The sequence below is a fragment of the Pongo abelii genome, chromosome 10 (assembly GCF_028885655.2).
Source record: "Pongo abelii isolate AG06213 chromosome 10, NHGRI_mPonAbe1-v2.0_pri, whole genome shotgun sequence".
NCBI lineage: Eukaryota > Metazoa > Chordata > Mammalia > Primates > Hominidae > Pongo > Pongo abelii.
The window spans coordinates 8,249,971-8,276,147 of NC_071995.2; the positions used below are offsets into that span (position 1 = coordinate 8,249,971).

At 40.2% G+C, this 26,177-nt stretch overlaps 1 protein-coding gene across 3 annotated transcripts; it reads right to left on the bottom strand.

The window, feature by feature from the left end:
* Positions 1–1,216: 1,216 nt before the first annotated feature.
* On the bottom strand, positions 1,217–26,147 carry C3AR1 (complement C3a receptor 1). Of its 3 annotated transcripts, XM_054526277.2 has the most exons (3): positions 10,565–10,982; positions 7,504–7,634; positions 2,653–4,531 (listed from the first exon to the last, which is right to left on the bottom strand). In XM_054526277.2, the coding sequence occupies exon 3, from the start codon at positions 4,519–4,521 to the stop codon at positions 3,073–3,075; it is 1,449 nt and encodes a 482-aa protein (XP_054382252.1). In that variant the 5' UTR covers positions 4,522–4,531; positions 7,504–7,634; positions 10,565–10,982; the 3' UTR covers positions 2,653–3,072.
* Between the last annotated feature and the right edge of the window lie 30 nt (positions 26,148–26,177).

Here is a 26,177-nt window from a genome sequence, read left to right on the forward strand (position 1 = left end):
GTGGGAAAGAAGAATCAAAGGCACGTCCTTAACCTTCCTCTTTTCAAATGCTATCAAGTATGATGACATATTGTGGGAGAGTCAGTCACCCCTTGTAGGTTGGTATATGGGGTAGGCCCACCTTGCTTGCATTTTAGGATAGTTTAAAGATTTAAGATATTATACTTTGGGGCCAGGTGTGGTGACTCATGCCTGTAATCCCAGCACTTTGGGAGGCTGAGGCAGGCAGATCACCTGAGGTCAGGAGTTCGAGGTCAGCCTGACCAACATGGTAAAACCCCGTCTCTACTAAAAACACAAAATTAGCCGGGCGTGGTGGCGCATGCCTGTAATCCCAGCTACTCTGGAGTCTGAGGCAGGAGAATCTCTTGAACCTGGAAGGCGGAGGTTATAGTAAGCCAAGACTGCACCGTTGCACTCCAGCCTGGGTGACAAGAACGAAACTCTCTCTCAAAAAAAAAAGATATTGGTTGGGCGTGGCGGCTCACACCTGTAATCCCAGCACTTTGGGAGGCCGAGGCGGGCAGATCACAAGTTAAGCAGTTCAAGACCAGCATGGCCAACATGGTGAAACCTCGTCTCTACTATAAATACAAAAATTAGCCGGGTGTGGTGGCAGGTGCCTGTAATCCCAGCTACTTGGGAGGCTGAGGCAGAAGAATTGCTTGAACCCAAGAGGTGGAGGTTGCGGTGAGCTGAGATCGTGCCAAGCGTGCCACTGCACTCTAGCCTGGGCTACATAGTGAGACTTCATCTCAAAAAAAAAAAAAAGAAAAGATACTATACTTTGGACAGGAGCTGTGTTCCCATCTGGGACTTCCTGGAGAAGATACAGTACAAAATAGTTACAGGTACTCACCAGGTTTTCATCAGAAATGAGGGAGCTCTAATTGTAGGAATTTCTTCAGAATACATTTCCAAAGTAAATGGAAAAGAAAAGGAGTCCAGAAATGCTGATTACTCGTTGTACATTAAATCTTTATAACCGTGTCAAGATTATTCACCTTGATATCCTATACACTAACCCCAGGAGTTTAGGTCTTGTTCCCAGGGTCTTATGGGATGTGCTGGGGTTTCTGGAAGCCTGGCTAATTGCTATTATAGCAAGTCTATAGTCACTCACTAGGAGATTTATTTGCTGCATATTTAGAGATTGTGATATATTCTGAATGTGAAACAAAAGGATTCAGAAATCTCTGAGCCTTGCAAGGACCCATGAGAAAAAAAAGCATTTATTCATATCAAATATATAAGCAAATTAATATATAAGCTGGAAAGGTAGCACTTCAAATCTTATGTCAGACATTCTTCACAACTGAAAGAATTCCTGGTGATTTGTAATTTTTCTGCATATACTTTATAAAAAATCTGTAGTCCAGACCCTCACCTCAACCATTGAACAAATAGTGTCTTGCAAGTCTAAAACACATCTCATTTTCTATTTTTAGACTACATCATTGTATTCGGTTTAGATGAGGCCATGTTGTGATACAAAGAAGCCTGAAATTTCAGACATTTAACACAAACATTTATATACACAGAAAAATGAGAAGGTGGTAGGGAGTTAGGTAATTTTGTTTTAAATGAAAGAGGGACAGAAGGAAAGCTATATAAATGGTTGGAGTGTATAGACAAAGTAGAAAAATATGTGGTCATGAATGAATTAAAATATGGTTATTAATGAATGTTGGGATGCTGGATAAACAAATTAAATATGAGGTGCTTGGATAAACATCTTCATCTTTCAAAACAAGAAGTCATTTTATCATGTCTCCAGAAAAGAGCAGCATAAGCACATGATTTAGAAACATCATGATAATTATCAAAGGAAACATCTAAAATTGTGCAAGGGTTATCTCTGGGAAATGAGAGTGGGAGGAGGGAACTTCTGGGCACAGTGAAGCAGGAGACCTCGTATCTCATTATATACCTTATTAAATTCTTTTAAAACTATGTGCATGTATTACTTTGGCAAAGAAAAGGATTTAAAAAACCCAGAAGATATATTTGGTAATTTTGGCATGAAAGTTGCCTGTCGTCATTTTTAAAATGTGATGGCAAGCCTGGTAGGGTACTCAGTTGCAGAGAGTAGAAGAATTGCTGCTCCATCCTCCACCCTCTTTCTCCTTCCACTTGAAATGCTTTCTTAGAAAGTATTCATTTGGAGCAAGAGGAAAGGAGTAACTAGAATCTTATGAAATTAGAGGTTGTTTGAGGCACAAAGTCTGATGTGGAAGATTTGGAGGCTGGGGAGTAATAGGGAAATTAAGGAGCTTAAGAAGAGGAGTGGAAAATAGGTGCCCAACCGGTAGGCAGTTAGAATAAACAGAACTCCCCAAACCACAGCTTTCATAACATTTCATGAGTCAGTTTTCACGCAATAGATGATTATTTAGTTGTAATAGTGGAAACTGTATGTAATAGTGGAAATTTCTATGTCCTGTAACCAGGGGTGTTCCCAGGGACAGGCATCATTGCATAACACTATGCTCCAGACTCAGTCTCATGGCTTCTTGTCTTCACAGGCATTTTCTTTTTGCACTTTCTTTTCATTTAAAACCATCAACACCACACGACAACAAAGCAGTAGAATATATGATCATCTTTCACTCACATAGGAGAAGAAATGGTTTTAAATGGAATCTGGAAGACTTACAATGCTAAGGAAAAATTTAATGATGGAAACATCGACAAATATTTAACATCAACCATTTAAAAACAGAGTAGATTCTCTTATTTCACATAGCTTAGTTTGGGATAGAAATAGAACTAATTTTTACAATGATTCTTACATTTAGCATTAATCAGAAACAAGGGTTTGTTAAGTGCCCTTGCTGGGTCCCAACCCCCAGAGATTCCAATTCAGCAAATCTGGGATGCGGCTTGAGAATTTGCATTTCTAACAAGTTTCTAGGTGATGCTGATGCCAATAGTCTGTGTACCCTTTGAGAACCACTGGATTGATTTTTTGACAGTTTTTGAAGTCCGCTGCTCACCATATCACTTCATCCTCTTAGAAACTGTCACTATGTGATTGCCTAAGAGCCCCTGCTTGTTGGCTGCTCCATGTTTTCACACAGTTGTACTATTTCTTTCTGAAAAGACATTGTTTGAGTTACAGTGGGTAGAATGTGTGAGCTCCTCACTGAAGGCTGCCTCCAGAATGCCCTGAATGGACTGCCTTGCTTTCTTCCTAAAATCTTTCCCCAAGAGGGCATAAAGGAAGGGATTAAAGCAACTATTGGCAGATGCTAGAGCAATGGATACATGATCCCAGGACATCAGAGTTTTCCCCAAGGGACTTTCTGGGTCAATAAGCAATGACAGGACTCCAAAAATGTGGTATGGAGTCCAGCAGACAAGAAAGACAGCCACCACCACCACGGCCACTCGAAAGGTTTTGCTCTGAGACTTGGCGAAGCGGCCCCTTTGCATTCGGAAGACAATGAAGCTGTAACAGGCTATCATGATAACAGACGGCAGCAGGAAACCCACCACTAGCCTAGTGATCGTTATTGCCACAAGGGGTGTTGGCACTTGATTGTCATCTTCGAATTGGCCTAAATTATAATAATCCTGGAAATCCTGTGGTAGCTCAGACTCGTAGAAGGAATTGCTAGAAGCGCTAGGGAACAGCTTTAAATGAGTAGAGAGAAAAGCATCAGAGTTATCCAGTGGGCTAGTTTCTTGATCTTTAATAGGAAACCCACTGGGGATTTTAGGTGAGACCACATCAGCAGGTTTAAATACATTAGAATACAGATTTTGACTTGTTAACCTAGCAGAATCCCTATGGAGTGAATCTGCAGAAGGTCTTTGAAATGTTTGAGGTTGGAACACAGTGGGGACTGTCCAAGGATGATCATTTGTTTGGAAAGAGGAAGGATCTAACCTATCATTCATTTCTCCAGGCAGCTGAACAATGTTTTCAAGAGACCTGTTTTCTAGTGGATCTCCATAAAAGTCTGGATAATCTAATGAGCTGGAGAGACCAAATTTGTAGCCACATCTATTATGGTTGTCTGCAGTGAAGATTTCTCGGTACACAAACACGGGAATGCACATCACAAAAGCCACCACCCAGATACATCCACAGATAGAGCAGGCCGTCCCTACATTGCGATGATTCTGACACCAGATTGGCTTGAATACCACAAGACAGCGATCCAGGCTAATGGCAGTAAGCAGGAAGACACTGGCAAACATGTTGAGGACAATGATGGAGGGGATAAGCTTGCATAGGAACCTGCCGTAGGGCCACTGTCCCTGGAGAGCCAAGTGAGCCAGTGAGAAGGGCAAGGAGAGGCAGCAGAGAAGGTCCGCCAAGGTGAGGTGGAGGAACCAAACTGTGTTCACTGTCCGCTGCATCTTCAGGCCAGCCACCCACAGCACCAGCCCATTGCCTGGCAATCCCAGTAAAAAAGTAAGGCTGAGAATGACCATGGAGAGAATTACTGGGGGCTCATTCCATGGCTGTGAGAGTAGGTCAGTCGAATTGGTCTCAGCAGAGAAAGACGCCATTGCTAAACTTCTGCAAAAGGATGAAAAAAATGTTAAAATGAACAGTATCTTTTTGAAAATGCATACATATTCTTAGGATTCTAATCTTCCCACATAAAGATGTGGGATCGTGAAACCAGAAGGTCCTCACGCTGTTTTAGTTTGCCTTCCTTCACCTCACACTGGACCACACAAAAGCATTCTCTGATAGACAATTGTATTTATTTATTAATTTACTAATTATTTTTCAGACAGAGTCTTCCTCTGTCGCCCAGGCTGGAGTGCAGTGGATTGATTTCAGCTCACTGTAAGCTCCGCCTCCTGGGTTCAAGTGATTCTCCTGCCTCAGCCTCCAGAGTAGCTGGGATTACAGGTGTGCACCACCACGCCTGGCTAATTTTTGTATTTTTAGTAGAGACAGGGTTTTGCCATGTTGGCCAGGCTGGTCTTAAACTCCTGACTTCAGGTGATCTGCCTGCCTTGGCCTCCCAAAGTGCTGGGATTATAGGCATGAACCACCATGCCTATCCTATGATAGACAATTTAAAATCTACTATATTGATTTATGTGTGTATCAAAATCACAGCCTCATCTGGAAGTCCATATTAGTGTAAATTTCTCCTCTTTCTTGTACTTTCAATCTTGGTTTTTCCACTGGCTCCTTTTCTCACCCAGTGGGTTTAAAAATAAACAAATAAGCTAAATAAGTAAACCCACAAAAATATCTAGACTGGAGGTCTCCAACCTGAGGTCATGAAAGGGTTTCAGGAAGTTCCATCACCACCTAAAATGATATGCAAAACTTCAACTTTACATATTCTCATTTGTCTGAGGGCAGAAGCTTCATCCATTCTCCCCACCAGATTTTCAGAGGACTCGCCGCCACAGAAAGAGGTACTCTAGATTCAGCGATGTCTTTTAGATACAACTCCATCTCCTTTTGCTTTCAAATTTTCCAAGAGTTGTTGGCCCTCTGCATTGACTTCCTCACTACCTATCATTTCTTTCTTATTTACTTGTGTTTTATGACCATAACTTGGGAAAACAGCTTTATTATTACAAAAGCAAAAAATATGCATGAAGAAAATTGGAAAATATAGACAAACAAAAAAGAAAATAAAAATATACTCACTAGTCAGTGATTATTATTTTAGCATCTGAATTTATATCCTCTTGACCTTTTTTTACGTGTGTGTGTGTGCATTTATATATACATATGCGTATCTTTAGTCAGCAGGGGCTATGATGGCTAGAAGCCTTGTAATACGTGGGATAGTGCTTTATTAATTAATAATAATAATAATTATTATTTTTGAGACAGAATCTCCCTCCGTCATTCAGGCTGGAGTGCAGTGATACAATCTCGGCTCACTGCAGCCTCCGCCTCCCAGGTTCAAGCAATTATTGTGCCTCAGCCTCCTGAGTAGCTGGGACTGCAGTTGCCCGCCAACATACCAGCTAATTTTTGTATTTTTAGCAGAGACAGGTTTTGCCATGTTGGCCAGGCTACTGTTGAACTGCTAGGCTCAAGTGATCCTCCCTCCTCTCCCTCCCAAAGTGCTGAGATTACAGGTACGAGCCACCGCGCCTGGCCCTAACAAAAAAATTTTAATTGCCAAATACATGTATCATAACATTTACCATCTTAACCATTTTTAAGTACACAGTTCAGTAGTATTTACCAGTTCACATTGTTGTACAACCAATTTTCAGAACTTTTTCATCTTACAAAACTGAAAATGTACTCATGAAAGAATTCCCCATTTTCTCATTTTCTCAGCCCCTGGCAACCACCATTCTACTTTCAATTTCTATGAACTCGACTGCTTTAGATATCTGATCTAAGTGGAATCACACAGTGTTTGTCTTTTGTGTCTGGTGTATTTCACTTAGCATAATCTTCAAGCTTCCTCTGTGTTGTGGAATGGGTCAGAATTTTCTTTCTTTTTAAGGCTGAATAATATCCATTGTAGGTATATACCTCATTTTGTTTATCCAGTCATTCGACAGAGGACATTTGGATTGCTTTTACCTTTTGACTATTGTGAATTATGCATCTATGAACATGGGTGTAAATACATATTTTTAATAACATTTTTTCTTTTTTCAGTTAGTCTCCACATTACACAATATGTACCATAAGGAATACCTGACCTTTATCTGTTTTGTTTCTGTTTGTAAAGATGGGGCCTTACTATGTTGCTCAGGCTGGTCTCCAACTCCTGGGCTCTAGTGATTCTTCCTCGGCCTCCCGAAGTGCTGACATTACAGGCATGAACCACCATGCCCCCCCTTTTATATGATTATTTTTCAACTGTCCCTAAGACATCTTTTATAGCTGGTTTGTCCACAACATATCTATTTCAGATCGCACTTTCTTCTTAAGTCTCTTAATTTAGCATAATTTCTCTTTTTCAAGGATACTGGTTTGTTTTGAGGCCTACGCCTACTGTTCTGAACACTAACTTCTTCTTTTTTTTTTTTTTGAGATGGAGTTTCGCTCTTGTTGCCCAGGCTGGAGTGCAGTGGCGCGATCTTGGCTCACTGCAACCTCCTCCTCCCGGGTTCAAGCGATTCTCCTGCCTCAGCCTCCCAGTAGCTGGGATTACAGGCATGTGCCACCATGCCCGGCTAATTTTTTTTTTGTATTTTTAGTAGAGACGGGGTTTCTCCATGTTGGCCAGGATGATCTTGATCTCCCGACCTCAGATGATCCACCCTCCTCGGCCTCCCAAAGTGTTGGGATTACAGGCGTGAGCCACCGCGCCCGGCCCTTTTTTTTTTTGAGATGGAGTCTCGCTCTGTCTCCCAGGCTGGAGTGCAATGGTGTGATCTCGGCTCACTACAGCCTCCGCCTCCTGGGTTTAAGCAATTCTCCTGCCTCAGCCTCCCGAGGAGCTGGGATTACAGGTGTGTACCACCACGCCATGCCCGGCTAATTTTTGTATTTTTAGTGGAGACGGGGTTTCACCATGTTGGCCAGGATGATCTTGATCTCCTGACCTCGTGATCCGCCTGCCTTGGCCTCCCAAAGTGCTGGGATTACAGATGTGAGCCACCGGGCCCCGCCGGCCACGAACTTCTTAATTCTTTGTAATGTATCTTCTGCTTCCATAATTCTGCTAAAATTACTCCTAAAAACCAAATCCAAACGTTTGTTTCTCAGCCACTTTCCACAACATGTGTCATTAGATACACTGACTTCTTAACACTCTCTTCTCTTGGCCTCTGTGATATTACCTTCCCCTAATTCTGAACATGCTCGTAAATGTACCCCGCTTTATAGCTTTCCTGAACAATTCACTATTCCAACTTAATGCCATTTTCCATTCCATGGCTTATGCTCTTTACTTCTATCTGGAATTATGCCCTTCACCAAGTCTTCAGCTTCTTGTGTGTGTGTGTGTGTGCATGTTTGAACCTTTTTTTCATATTCTATATGCAATGACGCATTTTATCTTGTACAATAATTATAATGGCTGTCTAATCTATTATTCTGGATTTAAACTTTATGATGGTAAAAAGGAGTCTTATTCATAAATGCTCATTTCACATAATTTAACACAATGCCTTATGAGACACCAAGGTTAAAGATTATGTGGAAAGGCTGGGCGCAGTGGCTCACGCCTGTAATCCCAGCACTTTGGGGGGCCGAGGGGAGCAGATCGCTTGGGGCCAGGAGTTCAAGACCAGCCTGGCCAACATGGCAAAATCCCATCTCTACCAAAAATACAAAAATTAGCTGGGTGTGGTAGCTCACACTTGTAATCCCAGCTACTTGGGAGGCTGAGGCACGAGAATCGCTTAACTGGAGAGGTGGAGGTTGCAGTGAGCTGAGATTGCACCACTGCACTCCAGCCTGCATGACAGAGACTCTGTCTCAAAAAAAAAAAAAAAAAAAGAAAAAAAATTACTTGAATAGATGGATGCCCATTTTGAGGGCTGACTTTTTTTTTCTTTTGCAATTACATCTAAAATTCTAATTTGTATCCATGTAATCCTTACCCAGGCCTCTTCTTTAATTCCCATGCTGTCCCTTTTAACTTTCTTTTTGTGAAATTCCTAATTTTTACTGGATAAAATAACATTTTACATTTTATAGAGGCTCAAAATATTTTTGTGACTTGAAAGTAGTTCTGCTGAGTCAGCCAAATATTGCCATAGGGCCTCATATGATTAGCAGAAGTTAAAATAGCAAGTCAACAAAATAATAAAAAAGAAGACATGGGCTGGACACAGTGGCTCACACCTGTTATCCCAGCACTTTGGGAAGCTAAGGCAGGCGGATCACCTGAGGTCAGGAGTTTGAGACCAGCCTATCCAACATGGAGAAACTCTGTCTCTACTAAAAATACAAAATTAGCTGGGCATGGTGGCGCATGCCTGTAATCCCAGCTATTCAGGAGGCTGAGGCAGGAGAATCGCTTGAACCTGGGAGGCAGAGGTTGTGGTGAGCCGAGGTCGCGCCACTACACTCCAGCCCGGGCAACGAAAGCGAAACTCCGTCTCGAAAAAAAAAAAAAAAGAAGAAATTATTCTCATTCTCCTTGCTATGGCCTCGTCTACTCAGATATTTAAATACTATCAGGGTACCCCCCTAAAATATTGAGAGAAGAATAGAGTCATAGGATGCTAGGACTGAAAGAAAACTTGGTAATCATCTCTCCTCTCCTCATTTTGTTGTTGTTGTTTGTTTGTTTGTAGAGATAGAGTCTTGCTATGTTGCCCAGGCTGCTCTCAAACTCCTGGACTCAAGCAATCCTCCCATGTTGGCCTCACAGTGTGCTGGGGTTACAGACATGAGCCACTGTGCCCAGCCTACGTTTTCTCTGCTTTTATTTCTCAAGTTTGACAGTGAAACTCAGCAAATAAGATTACAATCATATAATCATTACTAGGGAGGTTCTTGGATTTCAGGTCCGATGATTGTTAGGCAAATGCTGTTTTTACTACCAAAAAAAAAAAATCACATAAAAAAAAAGATATATGGTATTGCTAATAAAGGGGAAGCTGCCGAGAACTGCATGAACTGAAGTAGCAGGGACTGCAAACAGCAAAATTTCAATAAAAATAGAGTTATCTGTCCTGAGCTATATGTTAAATATTGTATATTATCTGTTTTGAAATGAAAGTATGTATGAGTCAGGGATTAAAAGTCCTTCAGAACAAGGCTGGGTGTGGTGGCTCACGCCTGTAATCCCAGCACTTTGGGAGGCTGAGGTGGGCAGATCACCTGAGGTCAGGAGTTCGAGACCAACCTGGCCAACATGGTGGAACCCTGTCTCTACTAAAAATGCAAAAAAATTTAACTGAGTGTGGTAGCATGTGCCTGTAATCCCAGCTACTCAGGAGGCTGAGGCAGGAGAATCGCTTGAACCTGGGAGGCGGAGGTTGCAGTGAGCTGAGATCACGCTACTGTACTCCAGCCTGGGCAACAGAGTGAGACTCTATCTCAAAAAAAAAAGAAGTCCTGCAGAACAAGATTACTTTTTACATTTCTTCAAGTTAATTTGGCTAAAAAGTACTACCTTTATGTGTTTAAGATTAGTAGAGTATTAAAAAAATTATTACTAAGTTGACCAGCAGTAATTTAAAGGTAATTAATATCCTGAAACTAAAATTCCACTATGATAGAGAAAGAAAAGTGGACCCCAGAATCAAATTGTAGTAATAGGATAACAGTCACTAGCAATAAGGAATGGGCAAAAGAATAAAAAAAAGAAAGAGGAGATGGAAAGGGAAAAAAAGTGCAATCAATGATTTGAAAAACAAATTAATGGGGACAGCTGGAATCAAAGTCCAGGGTGAAATACATAGCCAATTCAAAGAGAGGAAAGAAATGACATAAAAATTCACTATTAATTCCACTATGAAAATATTAAAAGCAAAGACAAATGGAATGTGGAATATTTAGAAAAAGGAAGTTGGACATAGAGATAAGACAAAAGAATTCAAAGTCGGAGAAGGAATAGGGGAAATAGAAGATAATGACCCTCAAACTCATTACCTATAATGAGCAAAACAGGCTAAGCACAAGTCATCAGGTGGATCTAGGTTTTCTTACCAGAAAACTGAGACAGTGGCTGAAGGCTTCAGCACCTGTATGTCTCCACAAATCCTGTCTGGTCCCCACACTTAGCCCCAGTGAAGTCATGAAGTATGGCAAGAGAATTTGCTGAGCTTTCTCTTCTTCTGTTCTCTCTCTGTTTCCGGCAATAAATTAAGCCTTATGCTCTAGACCACTATCTGACCTCACAGGAAGAGTTTCAAAGTGAGTCATTTCTAAATGGCTTAGAAAGGCAAAGCAGGAAAACAGAAGTAGGAGGTTATAATCCTGAGACATTTTCGGCAGCACACAGAGAATGGTTAGAGAGAGGGTACCTCTGTACATAGGGTTCAACTTTATAGGCTTTGTTTAGAAATGAAAAAAAAAATGACTCTATGAGATGTGAGGGTTGGAGTGGGGAGTGGTTGGGGAGGAATGACCTGAATAAACTCATTTAATTAATCTCAAATAAAACATCTTAAATGCTTGATATATGTGAAAAATGGTGCCATGCCAAAATCAGGATGAATTAAGCTATATTCTAATCTCCAGAGATTCACAATCGAGTGGGAATAGGTACCCATACATATACACACAAAGCTGTAATACAACCTAGCCTATAATAATAGAAGTAACAATAGAAGTAAAATAATAGAACACTCTAGGCAGGGGTATATATAACCCAGGGCAATCTAGGAGAGTCTTAAGATAGAAATAAGATGTGGGCAAGTCCTTAAGTACCTGTAGGAATTCCAGAGACAGAAAAAGGTGAAAAGCTGCTTAGGCTATAAGTGGAGCCTAGTCAAAGGCAGGTAGGTGGGGAGGTAGGTGGGAGAGCTTAGTGGTCACTGGAGAACAGGCTGGAGTCTAGGTGCTGTTTCATCAGGAAGGAGTACAGAAGACTGAAGGTAATTCCTGCTTAATGAATACTACGCTGTAAATAATTCTTATATTATTCTTTTAGATATATGCATATAATCTTTTAGATATATGCATATAAAATAAAGTTTATTTGGGTCAAATGTATTTGAACACTGTTGTCTGTGATAGAGGCTTCAGTCTATATTAATCAACTTGTCCAAACCATAATATGTGCTCCTCTGCTTGTTTGCAGTCAAGTCACCACGGAATATTTTTGAGGCAGAAAGACCAAAAGAAAAATGCCAAGAGTTAAGTAGTACTTATTAGTTTATTTCCACTGTCATCAATCTGATTACAAAAATAGAACATACTTTGTTCTAGAAGAGATAAATTGAAATAATACAGAAGTATAATGGGTAAAAAAAATGAAAGATTTTCTTTTCAATTCCACTGCCTGAAGTAACTATTTTTAATAGGTTAGTGTTCATTCTTCCTGATTTTTTTTTTCTGAATATAGCACACATTTTATTTGTTTGAGACAGGCCTCAGTCTGTTGCCCAGGCTGGAGTGCAGTGGCACCATCTTGGCTCACTGCAACCTCTGCCTCCTAGGTTCAAGCAATTCTCCCACCTCATCCTCCTTAGTAGCTGGGACTACAGGCATGCGCCACCACAACCAGCTAATTTTTGTATTTTTTTGGTAGAGATGGGGTTTTGCTATGTTGGGCAGGTTGGTCTTGAACTCTTGAGCTCAGGTGATCCACCTGCCTCAGCCTCCCAAAGTACTGTGATTACCGGTGTGAGCCACCCCACCCGGCCTAACACACATTTTTTTAAAAGGTAGTTTTGAACATAAATGGGATGGTAATTTATGTGTGATTTTATGTCTTGCTTTTTTACTGAACAATATATCAAAACATATTTCCATGTTAGTACATATAATTCTATTGATTATTTTGGGTTTTCTTTCCTCCAATATTTGGAAATATTGAATAATACAGGTATTCAGAAAGCATATAAAATGTAGGATTACCATATATGTACATATATATCTAATTAAAATATATTTTATAAAAGCAATTAATTCCCCATGGTAAAAATTAAATATGAGATTAAAGTAAAAACTAAAATTTCCTAAACATCTAGCTATCCTTTTTCCACTTTCCAGATGTAGTCTCTCTCATAAATACGCATGTTCTACTACGCATATTGTTTTGTTCTATTTTTTCCACTTATCTTTTTATATCAGGACATCTTGGCCCAAATTATACCTTTTTTTTTTTTTTTTTTCCTGAGACAGAGTTTTGCTCTTGTCGCCCAGGTTGGAGGGCAATGGTGCGATCTCGGCTCACTGCAACTTCTGCCGCTTGGCTTCAATCGATTCTCCTGCCTCAGCCTCCCAAGTAGCTGGGATTACAGGTGCCCACAACCACGCCTGGCTAATTTTTTGTATTTTTAGCAGAGACGGGGTTTCACCAAGTTGGCCAGGCTGGTCTCGAACTCCTGATCTCAGGTGATCCGCCCACCTCGGCCTCCCAAAGTCCTGGGGTTACAGGCGTGAGCCACTGCGTGCGGTCCCAAATTATACTTTTTAAGTTGCTCCATATTATTCCATTTAATCAATTATTTTTCATTGAATATTGTTTTTATCCAATTTTAAATGATTATAAACAAAACTCAATGAGCACTATTGTATTTACATGTATTTCTGTAGAATAGAGTTTTAGAATTGGAATTGCTAAGTCTAAGAGCACACACTTTTACATTTTGAAAGATACAGAATTTTCCACTAAAGAGACTTCACCAATTGTCACACTAAGTTCAGTACCATAAACATATAGTCTGCTCCTGCTCCTGACACAGTGTGTTGCACTGCAGAAGATGGAGGAGGAATGAGAGATGTATATAACTGTAATACAGTAGGGGCTGCTAGGAGGGCACAATACACCCTGGGAATATGAAACCGTAAGAGACTAATTCTCATGGAAGCAAACCCACGATGATGCGCTGAAGAGGTAGCATTGGGGCCATAAGGATGGGTAGAAATTTGTCAGGCAATAGTACTGTAAAATAATACCTTGTCTGTCTCTCTCTCCTACCATGAATTTCTTGTCTGTCTCCAGTGGCTGCTACCTTGCCTGGTATAACAGGTCTGTGGCACCAATAAGTGAATGAATGTTTGTTTGAAAAGGATGTTGACATCTGAATATAATTCAGATAATTAACTTGAGTCCTTAAAGTTGTTTCTGGCGTGAATTCAATTTTACTAATTTCTCTCTCTCTAAAGATTACACAGCAATGTGGCTGGGCGTGGTGGCTCATGCCTGTAATCCCAGCAGTTTGGGAGGCTGGGGCGGGCGGATCACCTTGAGGTTAGGAGTTCGAAACCAGCCTGGCCAACATGATGCAACCCCGTCTCTACTAAAAATACAAAAATTTAGCTGGACGTTATACAGCAATTTAAACTGGTTCAAGAGCTCCCAGCTGTGTTCCTTGGATTTTTCAGGAAGAAAATTACTAAAAACATGTTGTGAATAGTGCTCTTGTTTCTGGATGACTTCTCTCTCTTCTTATAAAGTACTGGTTGTTTTGCGGTGTATTACGGAAAACTCTGAGGAAGTTATGTGATTCACTTCTGTTTTGTTCTATTCTGAATATCTAAATATAAATTTCTAAAAGCAGAGATCAGATGCTTTGAAAAAAAGAAAATCTGAACATATATTGCAAAGGCAGCCATATGAAAACCTTTTACCAGTCACTTGATTAATGCTACACTGTCATTGATGGAGATCTGTATTAAAGCTTGTTTGGCCAAAATAAAAATTTTAGAATCACAGATCTTTAGCTTGTTTTCTCTGAGAGAGTTAAATACATGATAAAGTTACTGTCCTTAAAGACTTCAACAAAAAATGATTAAATCCATTATTAGATAATTTGTAGTAACCTATGCTCTAAATTAAATATAACTAAGTGCCAAAAACTGTGGATGACACAGACAAATGCAATGGCTGGTCAGCAAAGGGTAAGACTGATTGATGGTGGCTAGAATTAGCTGGAAAATTTTTATGGAAGAAAAGATTCATGAGGTGAATAGAGCACTAGACCAGGAATGTGGAGACATGCATTTGACTTTCAGTTTTGTAATAACTACTCGACCTTGGGCTAGATACTTGACCTAGAAATTTGTTGTTGTTTTCTTAGGTGGAAAATTAAAGGTTGGATTAAATGATCTTTCAGGTTTCTTTTACATCTAACAATCTATAATTCTCTCATTTGAGCAGGGAGATTGAAGCTGAGAGGGCATTTCGAGGGAGAAACATGAGCACATATTAAGGGGGAGGTGAGCCTAACACAAATAAATGGCACAGGTACATTGCATTGGTGGGAGTAAAAAGGGTATTCTAAGGACTAAGGGAGGGCAGGTAGAAAGCCTGGGTTTAAGTCTCAACTCTGCCACTTACTAATTGTGTTACTGAAAATAAGTTTCTCACACTGTATGTTCTCGTTTTCTTATCTGCAAAACAGGGACTGTGTCAGATATCACCTATGGATACTCAAGCCGTCCACACCCTTCCTTATTATCTAGTAGAAACCTATGGACTATGTCTCCTCGACCTTCTCTCCAGCTGGGTTCTGAATAGGATCTTCCGGAAGGACATGTTCATGTGTCAATGGAAAGTAAGGAAAAAGGGGAACCATTGCCTTTAATTTCATAACTTGGTTGTGCACAGAGATTGCAAATCTATTTTAAAAGTAAAAGAGGCTAGGCGCGGTGGCTCATGCCTGTAATCCCAGCACTTTGGGAGGCCGAGGCGGGCGCATCATGAGGTCAGGAGATAGAGACCATTCTGGCTAACGCAGTAAAACCCCGTCTCTACTAAAAATACATAAAGAAATTCACCAGGCGTGGTGGCAGGCGCCTGTAGTCCCAGCTACTCTGGAGGCTAAGGCAGGAGAATGGCGTGAACCCGGCAGGCGGAGCTTGCAGTGAGCCGAGATCGCGCCACTGCACCCCAGCCTGGGTGACAGACTGAGACTCCGTCTCGAAAAAATAAAATAAAATAAAATTAAAAAGTAAAAGAAAGCGGTCACTCATGCCTGTAACCCCAGCACTTTGGGAGGCCAAGGCAGGCAGATTGCCTGAGCCCAGAGTTCAAGACCAGCCTGGGTAATATGGCAAAACCCCCCTCTACTAAAAATACAAAAAATCAGCTGGGCATGGTGGTGCACACCTGTAGACCCAGCTACTTGGGAGGCTGAGGCAGGAGGATGGCTTGAGCCTGGGAGGTTGAGGCTGCAGGGAGCTATGATAGTGCCACTGCACTCCAGCTGAGGCAACAAAGAACCTGTCTCAAAAAATAAAAATAAAAATAAATAAACAAGTAAAAGAACAAACACTATAAAATAGAATAAACATTAAAATTGTTAAAGGAAAAGCAATATGGGAGGAAGGGATATCATTTAGCACCTGATTTCTGCAATGGAGGGGGCAGGTGTGGCAGCAGTTGCTGCTGGCTACTGGAGGCTCCAGCAGGATTACTAGTTCCAGCAGCAGCAGCAGCAGCAGCAGCAGCAGGCCTGTGAGTTTAGATTCTTGTTAAGTGGCAGCAAGAACTCCCATCCTTAAAAGCAAGTGCATGCTTGCCTATTCTAGGTAACATCCTTCTCCATTTTTTCTCTTCCAATTGTAGGAAAGCATCCTCCTGCAGTAATTGATACACAGCTAATATCATCTTCTCACTTTTTATTCCTCTATTTCTTTTGACACTTCTGTATCCAAGTCTTGTTTTTCTTTTTCTTTTCTTTTTTTTTTTTTTTTTTGAGACAGAGTCTTGCTCTGTTGCCCAGGCTGGAGTGCAGTGGCTTGATTGTAGCTCACTGCAGCCTTGAACTCCTGGGCTCAAGCGATCCTCCTGCCTCAGCCTCCCGAGTGGCTGGGACTACAGGCACGCACCACCACATCCAGCTATTTTTAAAAGCTGTTTTGCAGAGATGGGGTCTTACTATGTCGCCCAGACTGGTCTTGAACTCCTGGCCTCAACTCCCAAAATGCTATGATTACAGGCGTGAACCACCATGCCTGGCCCAAGTCCTTGTCTTATATATCCCTTTTGAAGTACCTACAATGGTTTTAGATCTCCTGGCTGGAAAATGACTAATTCAGGGAATATTCTCTACCTACTCTATAGTATTGTCAGGAGTAGATTAACAGACACACAAAGCTCTGAAAACAGTGCCAGCATATAAGGAGCTTAACAAACATTAGCCATTATTATGTCAAAAAACTAATGTGAATTACAGTTGCTTATTAGATCAAAATTATTTTCCATCTTAGACAAGTGGCAAATAATTTACAAAATGTTACCTTCCCAGTGTGAAATCATACCCTTTTTGTCAAGTCAAATTCTAACCTATGGCCCTCAAAGATGTAGATTAGATGTACTCTTTCCCCCCAGAGTAAACTGCCTAATTATCCACATAGTTATGGTAAAGCCAAGTAGGAACACAAATTGAAGAACAAAGTTGCCCAGAAATTAAAATAATTCAGTTAAAAAGTAAATAAAATAAAAAACTGTTAACTCTACCATAATAACAAATATCTATGCCTGGATCTTGAAAGAAATCAGCCAAATTTGGCATGATAACTCAGACAAATCTTAGTGATTTAAAGAAAATCTAACAAACTTTGCTTATTCTATCGATTTATTGGTTTTTGACTTTCTATTATAGAGTGTATCTAGAATAGCCAGGTAGGAGAGGCTGAAGTGGAAGTAAACTGAATGTAGGTACATGTTTCATTAACACCCTTTGTGACTTTAGTTCTATAAAGGCAAAAGTGAACAAGGAGATAAGGGAGGAGACCACCCCTCATGTTGTCTTATGCCCAATTTCTGCCTCCAAAGAAAGAAGAAGTAAAAACTAAAAGGCAGAAATGGAATCCACAAGCAGACAGCCTGGCACCACACCCTGGGCCTGGTAGTTAAAGATCGACCACTGACCTAATTGGTTATGTTATCTATAGATTACGGACATTGTATAGAAAAGCACTGTGAAAATCCCTGTCCTGTTCTGTTCAGATCTAATGACAGTGCATGCAGCCCCCAGACATGTACCCCCTGCTTGCTCAATAGATCACGACCCTCTCAGGCAGACCCCCTTAGAGTTGTGAGCCCTTAAAAAGGACAGGAATTGCTCACTCAGGGAGCTCGGTTGTTGGAGACATGAGTCTTGCCGAAGCTCCCAGCCGAGTAAAGCCCTTCCTTTTTTAACTTGGCGTCTGAGGGGTTTTGTCTGCGGCTTGTCCTGCTACAGAGACAAGTCTTCTGTGTATGTCCAACTGATCTAATGAGAAGTCATAGAAGCTTTTTTTTTTGGAGGGGAGACAGAATAGAGGACTACTGAGGGATAGATGGCTCTCATCAATGTAGGTCAAAATATATTTTTGATACAAAAATTAGCCGGGCATGGTGGCGCAAGCCTGTAGTTCCAGCTACTAGGGAGGCTGAGGCAGGAGGATTGTTTGAACTTGGGAGGCAGAGGTTGCACTGAGCTGAGATCGCGCCACTGCACTCCAGCCTGGATGACACAGGAGACTCCGTCTCAAAAAAAAAAGAAGAAAATGTGTTCTCCATTTCTTTTCTCCTTTGCTCTTTCTTCTCCATTTCATTCCCACTCAAATGCAGGCAAAAGAAGGTGAAGACACATAAACGTTTCAGATAAAATGCTCCTTCTAAATCTCTTCAAATCATACTACACTGGGCAGATTTGTTAGCCATTAGGAGAAAAGGTGTTTTTTTTTTTTTTTTTTTTTTTTTTTTTTTTTTTTTTTGAGATGGAGTCTCGCTCTGTTGCCAGACTGGAGTGCAGTGGCATGATCTTGGCTCACTGCAATCTCTGCCTCCTGGGTTCAAGCGATTCCCCTGCCTCAGCCTCCCGAGTAGCTGGGACTACAGGCGTGCACCACCACTCCTGGCTAATTTTTAGTATTTTAGTAGAGACAGGGTTTCACCGTGTTGGCCAGGATGGTGTCGATCTCCTGACCCTGTGATCCACCCGCCTCGGCCTCCCAAAGTGCTGGGATTACAGGCGTGAGCCACCGTGCCTAGCGAGAAAAGGTTTCAAAATGGCAATTATATTTTAGTTGTTATGTTCTGTTGTATATCTTCTGAAGTGCCAAAATATCAATTGTATCATTGTTTATATTTCCCTAAACAAACATAATACTTATTTCAAATGCTAGTTAGTATTAGTAATAACGTACACAGGATGGTTTATTAACTAGGCTCTGTGCTAAGCACTTCATTGGTTGTATGCTGTTTAACTCACACAGCAACCCAATGATGATAGGCAACTCATTGTCAAACAGGACACTGACATGCAAAGTAGCTATTTACCTAAGTTCACACCACTATGTAAATGGCAGAGCTAGAACCAAAGAGCTGGCCTCCAGAGCTTCTGCTGTTAGCTGGAATGTTTCCCTAAATGCGAATACTCTCATTATTTTAGGCAGTCATATTTTATAAAGTCATGGGGAACACATCAAACGATCAATACTTTTTTTTTTGAGACTGAGTCTCGCTCTGTCTCCCAGGCTGGAGTGCACTGGCGCAGTCTCGGCTCACTGCAATCTCCACCTCCCAAGTTCAAGCGGTTTTCCTGCCTCAGCCTCCTGAGTAGCTGAGATTACAGGCATCTGCCACCATGTCCGACCGATCAATACATAATCTTGTTTTATGTGTGTTTCTGTTTAAAGATGGCTTATTTATTTATTAATTATTTTTGAGACGGAGTCCTCCTCTTTTCGCCCAGGCTGGAGTGCAGTGGCGCGATCTCGGCTTACGGGAAACTCCACCTCCTGGGTTCAAGCGATTCTCCTGCCTCAGCCTCCCAAATAGCTGGGATTACAGGCGCCCGCCGGCACACCCAGCTAATTTTTGTATTTTTAGTAGAGACTCTGTTGGCCAGGCTGGTCTCAAACTCCTGACCTCAGGTGATCCACCCGCCTCGGCCTCTCGAAGTGCTGGGATTACAGGCGTGAGCCACCACGCTTGGCCAATGGCTTATTTCATATACTTTGCTGATTTATTAGCATTGACCTTTATAACGAAAGCTGTATAACTCATCCCTGAATGTAGTGTAGCTAACACGCATGTTTCCTCTGTAAGGTATATCAAAGCCTTCTTATGTTTAGGAATACTAGACAGTATTTCAGCACTACGCTCGGTGGCCATTTTAAATGATAAAATCATTTAAAAACAACAAAAAACCAAAAATTCAAAAAATGTGGCACTAAATAGACTGGGAAAAGGATACTTGTTTATAGTATGAAAGCTAAAACAAGAAGGCAGTATCACCTTGTTTGACAGCAGGATAAGTTCTAGCAAGTACCTGATTTGCAAATATGTGATCCATAAATAACAAGTATCTACTGTAATCGCTGTAACTATTGTATATTCTGTCCATTTTATAGATGAAGAGGTTGAGGAGAGAAGGAAAACATTATTGACATAGCATTGCATATTGGTTAACGACCTGGGTTTAGAGATAATTAGATATATGTCTGCCACTTATGGCTGTGGACAAATTATTTAATCACAATGTATCAGTTTCTTCATCTGTAGAGTGGGCACCATCATAATAGTACCTATGTCATACGATTAGTGATATAATGCATATAAGCATGTAGAACAGTACTCAGTACTTGATAAATGTTAGTTATTACTATCATTTAACCATAGGCATAGCAATGCTAGTAATACATACAAACATTTAACTATAAGTTATAGTCAGCTGTTGCTTTGGTACCAGGAATTTCGGGTTCTGTTCCTGACACTTAAATATTAGATGAGCAAGTCACTGACCTTTCTGTAACTCAGCATACTTTTTATGAAAATGAGAATAACATTACCTACTCTACAAGATTGTTGTGAGAAATAAATGAGATAGTATGCATGAAAGCATTTTGTAATCTTAAAGATCTTATATAAATATTAGGTAATATGATCGTCATTATTATTATACAGAATGTTTATTGTTAAAATCGGTATCTGAGAACTTAGTTGTTCACCATAATTTATTGTGTGTTATATCATATATTTGGAAGAATGCATATAATTAATAGATACATTCTGAATAATAAAATTACCATCCATGAGCTTACCATTCAGCATCAGAAATAGAATGCTACCATTTTCTCTCAAGCACCCTCTGCAAACCACCCTGATCTACGTCCTGCACCTCCTTACCAAGTAATCACAACTGGAAATTTTGTATTTATCATTTTCTTTTTTTTTTGAGAGGGAGTTTCGCTCTTGTGTGCAGGCTGGAGTGCAATGATATTTGTTAATGGTATTTGTGCAATGGCACGATATTTATTAATGGTATTTGTGCAATATTTCTTAACGATATTTGTGCAATGGCACGATATTTATTAATGGTATTTGTGCAATATTTCTTAATGGTATTTGTGCAATGGCATGATCTTGGCTTACGGCAACCACTGCCTCCTGAGTTCAAGCGATTCTCCTACCTCAGCCTCTGGAGTAGCTGGGATTACAGGCGCTTGCCACCACGCCCAGCCTGTATTTATCGTTTCCTTAAATTTCATAAAATGTTTACACAATCTTAGATTTGCCTTTTTTTGAAGATTGTATAAATGGGACAATTTTATTTTTAAATTTATCTTCCCCGCTTAATATTTTATTTTTGTCATCTATCCATGTTGATGCACACAGCAAGTAGTTCATTTGTGTTCACTATTTATACTATCCCATTGTTTGTTCTAATGATGAACATTTATTTCCAATGTCTTGCTATTATGAATAGTAAATAGCACTGCAGTGAAATTCTTGCGCATTTTTCCTACTGTGTATTTGCAGGAGTTGCTCTACCTAAGTAGGGAATTCAGGGGGGTAATGAGGTATGAGCATATTCCATTTTACCAGGTAGGGGGATGATGGAGTTGGGGGAAAAAGCAGGTATCTTTAGTTTTAGGGACTAGTCCTTCTCCTAATTACACCCAGCACCTGCTGGATGCCTCCCATCCTCATTAAGCAGCGGGGATTCACAAAGGGTGAGTCATTGCTGTAAATCTCCCCGGGGCCAAGCTTTATTCATGTTCTGAAGCTACTATATAGCTTGGACATGCAGGAGGAGAGGACACTTCCCTTAAATCATCAGGAAACAGAATTCTAACTTAAAGTGTCCCAAGTGAGACATATCCTTTGCTTTTCAGGCTGTAGAACCTGATGTGTTTTCTTCATGAATAGCATTAATACTAAAGTAGCTTTGATCCTAAGTTCTGTAGTTATAGGACTCTCAATCTTTTTTATTTTTTTCTCTCTCTAGGTTTCTAGATTATTGTCATTTAAACTACAAATATTGATTGAACACCTACCATGTGCCAGGCACTGTTCTAGGTGTTGGGGATACAGCAGTAAATAAATCAAAGTTAGAATTCATCACCCCTCAGATTTGAAGATTGTCAAATTTACAAGCAAAGCCAGTTTAACCTGACACAGCAGCTACAGCACAGCACTGCAGAGCAAGGAGCAGGTATGGCTAGATTTAGGTCAATGGCTGACTTTAACTGCTATTTGATTAAAATATGAGATCATGGTAAGACCAACACAGTGTTTTCAACTTTAAAAAATGTTCGTTTTTTGAATTGTTGAAATTGGTGGAGGCCTTACCCATCTCATGGTGGAAAGAGTGTTGGTTTGTAAATCATGAGATATGAAGTTCTAATCCTGACTGCATCACCAACTATGTCTTTAGATGAGATCTGAACTAAAAGGTTACTAAGGTCCACTCTAGCTAAACAAATCCTGTAAACTATGATTCGAATCTCATTACAATTTTTATTACCAGTGCATGTGTAGCAACTTCAGGATTTAGGAAAATTATGCTTTAACAAATACCATTGATAGCAGTACCCTGAGCAAAGATAAGTCAGAATTTAACCTGTGATAAATACCTTTTTGTGTGTACATAAAGAAGAGCTGGGAAATATGTTACTGGTAGGGATAAGTTAAGAAAACCGTAAGTTATTTTCATGTTTAAATTACATCTAAAAGTGATCAAAATTTGAGATGGGTAAGGCCTCCATGAATTTCAACAATTCGTTTAAAAAAACAAGGTTTTGTTAAACTTGGTTAAATCATATACTTACAAAGCCACATACAAGAACACTAGCTTGACTTTTAGCACAGTCTACTCTCAGCCCAGAACCTGTGAGCAGTGTAGCTACTACCCCCTGGTGGTGGGCAAAGATAAGTTCAAGACAAGACATTTTTAATTTTTTTTTTTTGATATGGAGTCTCATTCAGTAGCCCAGGCTGGAGTGCAGTGGCGTGATCTTGGCTCACTGCAACCTCCGTCTCCTGGGTTCAAGCGATTCTTCTGCCTCAGCCTCCCAAGTAGCTGGGATTACAGGCATGCACCACTATGCCCAGTTAGTTTTTGTATTTTCAGTAGAGACAGGGTTTCAACATGTTAGCCAGGCTGGTCTTGAACTCCTGACCTCAAGTGATCTGCCTGCCTTGGCCTCCCAAGGTGCTGAGGTTACAGGCATGAGCCACTGTGCCGGCCCAAGACATTTTTAATTATTTTGATTGGGAAAGAACAAATCTTCCCTGTTAAGGCAGGCTGAAATGATCATTCATTTAGGAAATAAACATACAGAGTTCTTACTATAGTCTGAAAACTGTGCTAGATACTGGGAAAACACAAACCTGTTTCTTTCCCTTGGAAAACAGATATGCCAACAAGCAGTTGAATGCAATGTGGTAAGAACTAAAACAGGTGTAAAAATGTTGTGGGAGCACAGAGGAGGCAGTTACCAGTTCTATTTAGAGAAGTTGAGGAAAACTTCTCAGATAAATTGATATTTAGATTAGATCTAAAGGCATCTTACCAAGGAATGAACGGGAAGGGCATTTCAGTCTGCAAACATGTTCAGCATGAATAAAAATGGCATGTATGGAAAATTATGGCAATGTGATCAGTTAAGCTAGAGAGGACATCGTGGGTGAGAGGGAGGAAGACTATTTTTTTCTGTTGTCTGTTGAGATGAAGCAAGAGATAGGAAATTTAAATTTATATAAAGAAAAAACATGGTTAAGTGAGGGTTTTTTTTTTTTTTTTCAGGTGAAAGGACTTGAATATACTTACATGGTGAGGGAAACGGGTGAATGGAAAATGAGTTTTAAGATACAGGAAAGAAAGGAGATAACTGATTAAGCCAGGTCCCTGAGGAGAATCCAGGACACACACAAGTGGATAGGAGAAAGAATAGATGAAGATGCAGATAGGACTATGAATAGGGTGTCATTAAGTTGAGAGAGTTCACACAAACTTTATTTTCTTAGGGAAGTAGTAAGATGTTTTACCTGTCAAGAAAGAAAAGGAGAAGACTTAGAGTTGAAGGCCTGAAAGGGCAGCAAAATTTGGAACAACCATTAAAGGGAATGAAAATAAAAACTAGCAATGGCAAATCTGGGTGTTAAGGGCAAAGCTGAGACTCAAACCCATAAACTTTTAGGGACACCAATCTTTATACTTGTGTGATTTGCTTTTGGAGATCAATGATGGAGGGAGATCGTTGGAATATATATGACTGGAGTCTTTTGGGTTGGCTGTGATGGAAAGACAAAGAGGAAAGGAAACTTAAGGATGCTGGCAAGAGAACTGTTGAAACAAGGAAAGGGGAGGAATAAAGAGAAGGCTAACAATGTGCAGAACATGAAGAAAAACAGGTGAGGTAGAAAAGAGAGGTAAAGATGGTTAGATTTATGTCAGGAGATTGTATGGCTAGGAAGAGTTAACTACATGGGCTTTGAAATCTCTAAAAGATTTGGGAGAAGAGGAAGAGTATAAACTAGTAAGAAGGTGAACCAGAAGCCAGAATCCTCCAAAAGTGATTGCCAGTGATAACACAGAACAGAGGGAAAAAAAAGAGGTACAATGTGGTGCAGTTATACAACCTAGGCTTCAGATGAGATTACAGGGTCAGAAATATGGAACAGCAAGTAATAAACCACTTTTCTGTCTTTATTTTCCTTTTAACATGTATTCAGTGACGATAATAGCTATATAAATCTTAAACAACAGAGAAATATATGGAGGAGAAAATAAGTTTCTTTCCCCCACTTAGTCCTATATCCTTTGAAAGCCTTCTCAATGCATTTACATGCATGCATATATAATTTTGGGGTGTTTCGACAAAAGTTGATAATGCTGTATGTTTTCTGCAGTTGGCTTTAAAAAATCTTGGATCTCTTTCAATGGCTAACCCTTTAGTTCAAAACATCTCATAGTAATAGATATACAATTAACCATTTCCCATTGATAGATGGTTATTTTGTTTCCATTTTTTTCACTACTACAAACAATGCTGTAGTATTATTGTACATACTTTTTTGTGCATATAAGGATTTCTCTACAATACTTACTAGTGAAACTGCTAAATTGATTATGTCCAATTAATATTTTGATAAATTCTGTTAATTTCCCTTTTAAAAATGCTGTGCCAATTTACATTCCTGCCAACAGTGTATGAGATTAGACTATTCCTCACGTCCTCGCCAGGGATAAATATTGTAATTCTTTTTGAAATTTAAGATATCACTTTCCAAGGTGGAGTAGACAAATTAGAGACAGGTTTGCTTTTTTTTTTTTTTTCCTCATTAAACTTTTTTAACGGGTCTCAAAATTCTGTGACAAATTTTTGGTCAAGTTGTTTCCATTAAAAAGTACTGATTTTAAAAACTAATAACTTAAAACTGCCACACGCAAAAAAGAAAACCAGTGGTCCACAAAACATTCTCCTTTCCTTCTGAAGGTTTTACGATGCATTGTTAGCATTAACCAGTCTTTTACTACTGAACTTAAATGGCCAATTGAAACAAACAGTTCTGAAACCATTCTTCCACCACTGATTAAGAGTGGGGTGGCAGGTATTAGGAATGATATTCATTTACCCTTCTGAGCTTTCTGGGCAGACTTGGTGACCTTGCCAGCTCCAGCAGCGGTGAAGACTGCTGCTGTTGTAATGAGGCAGGCTTGAGTTTCTATCTCAGTTTTGCCACTTGCTATCTGTACTGTCACGGTGTTGTGGTTAAGTTTACCTTTGGGGCGCAGAAAGAGCATATTTATGGTGAGAGTTCGGTAGCATTTATCATTATAACAGAACTGGGAGCTAATAGCGGCCATTAGATAGTTCATTATGCTTCCGATTTTATCAGGAATTGGGTTGATCCCATTTATAGTCTATTTAACAGGATGAAATTTTCCAAAAAGATAATCGGAATACACGCCGAAAGCATGGCAAAACATTTTAACAGGTGTCGTCCTGAAAAATCAGAGATAAAGAGTGTAAGGCACTAAATCAAGTTGGGTGTTTTCAGCGTTTAGACTCTGGAGAGTTGAAATCCACGGTGTCTATGACCAGATCATACATCATTCTCTGTAGGTACCTCGTCTGGGATTACCTGCTGGAGGTTGCCTCCTTTCTGCCAGGAGACTACAGTTAGGAAGTGACTCCTGGAAGAAAATCCTTCAGGATTCAGGACGGTCCTCGTCCTCGTAGGACACTCCAGGCACCTGCCTAGAGTAAGATGGCGCTTTTCCTAAGCACCTCTCCGGGAGAGAGATTTCCATAACGAGGGTCACGCACTTGGAGGCCATCTTTGCCATTACCCAAGATGGTGAGCCGCGCAGCCTCACCGTTTCCAGGTTTCAATATGGCTCCCCGCGTCACCGAAAAGGTTAAT

What these genes read in the sequence shown, in the direction of transcription:
- C3AR1 (XM_054526277.2), bottom strand. Translation starts at nt 4,521, where the DNA reads ATGGCGTCTTTCTCTGCTGAGACCAATTCGACTGACCTACTCTCACAG.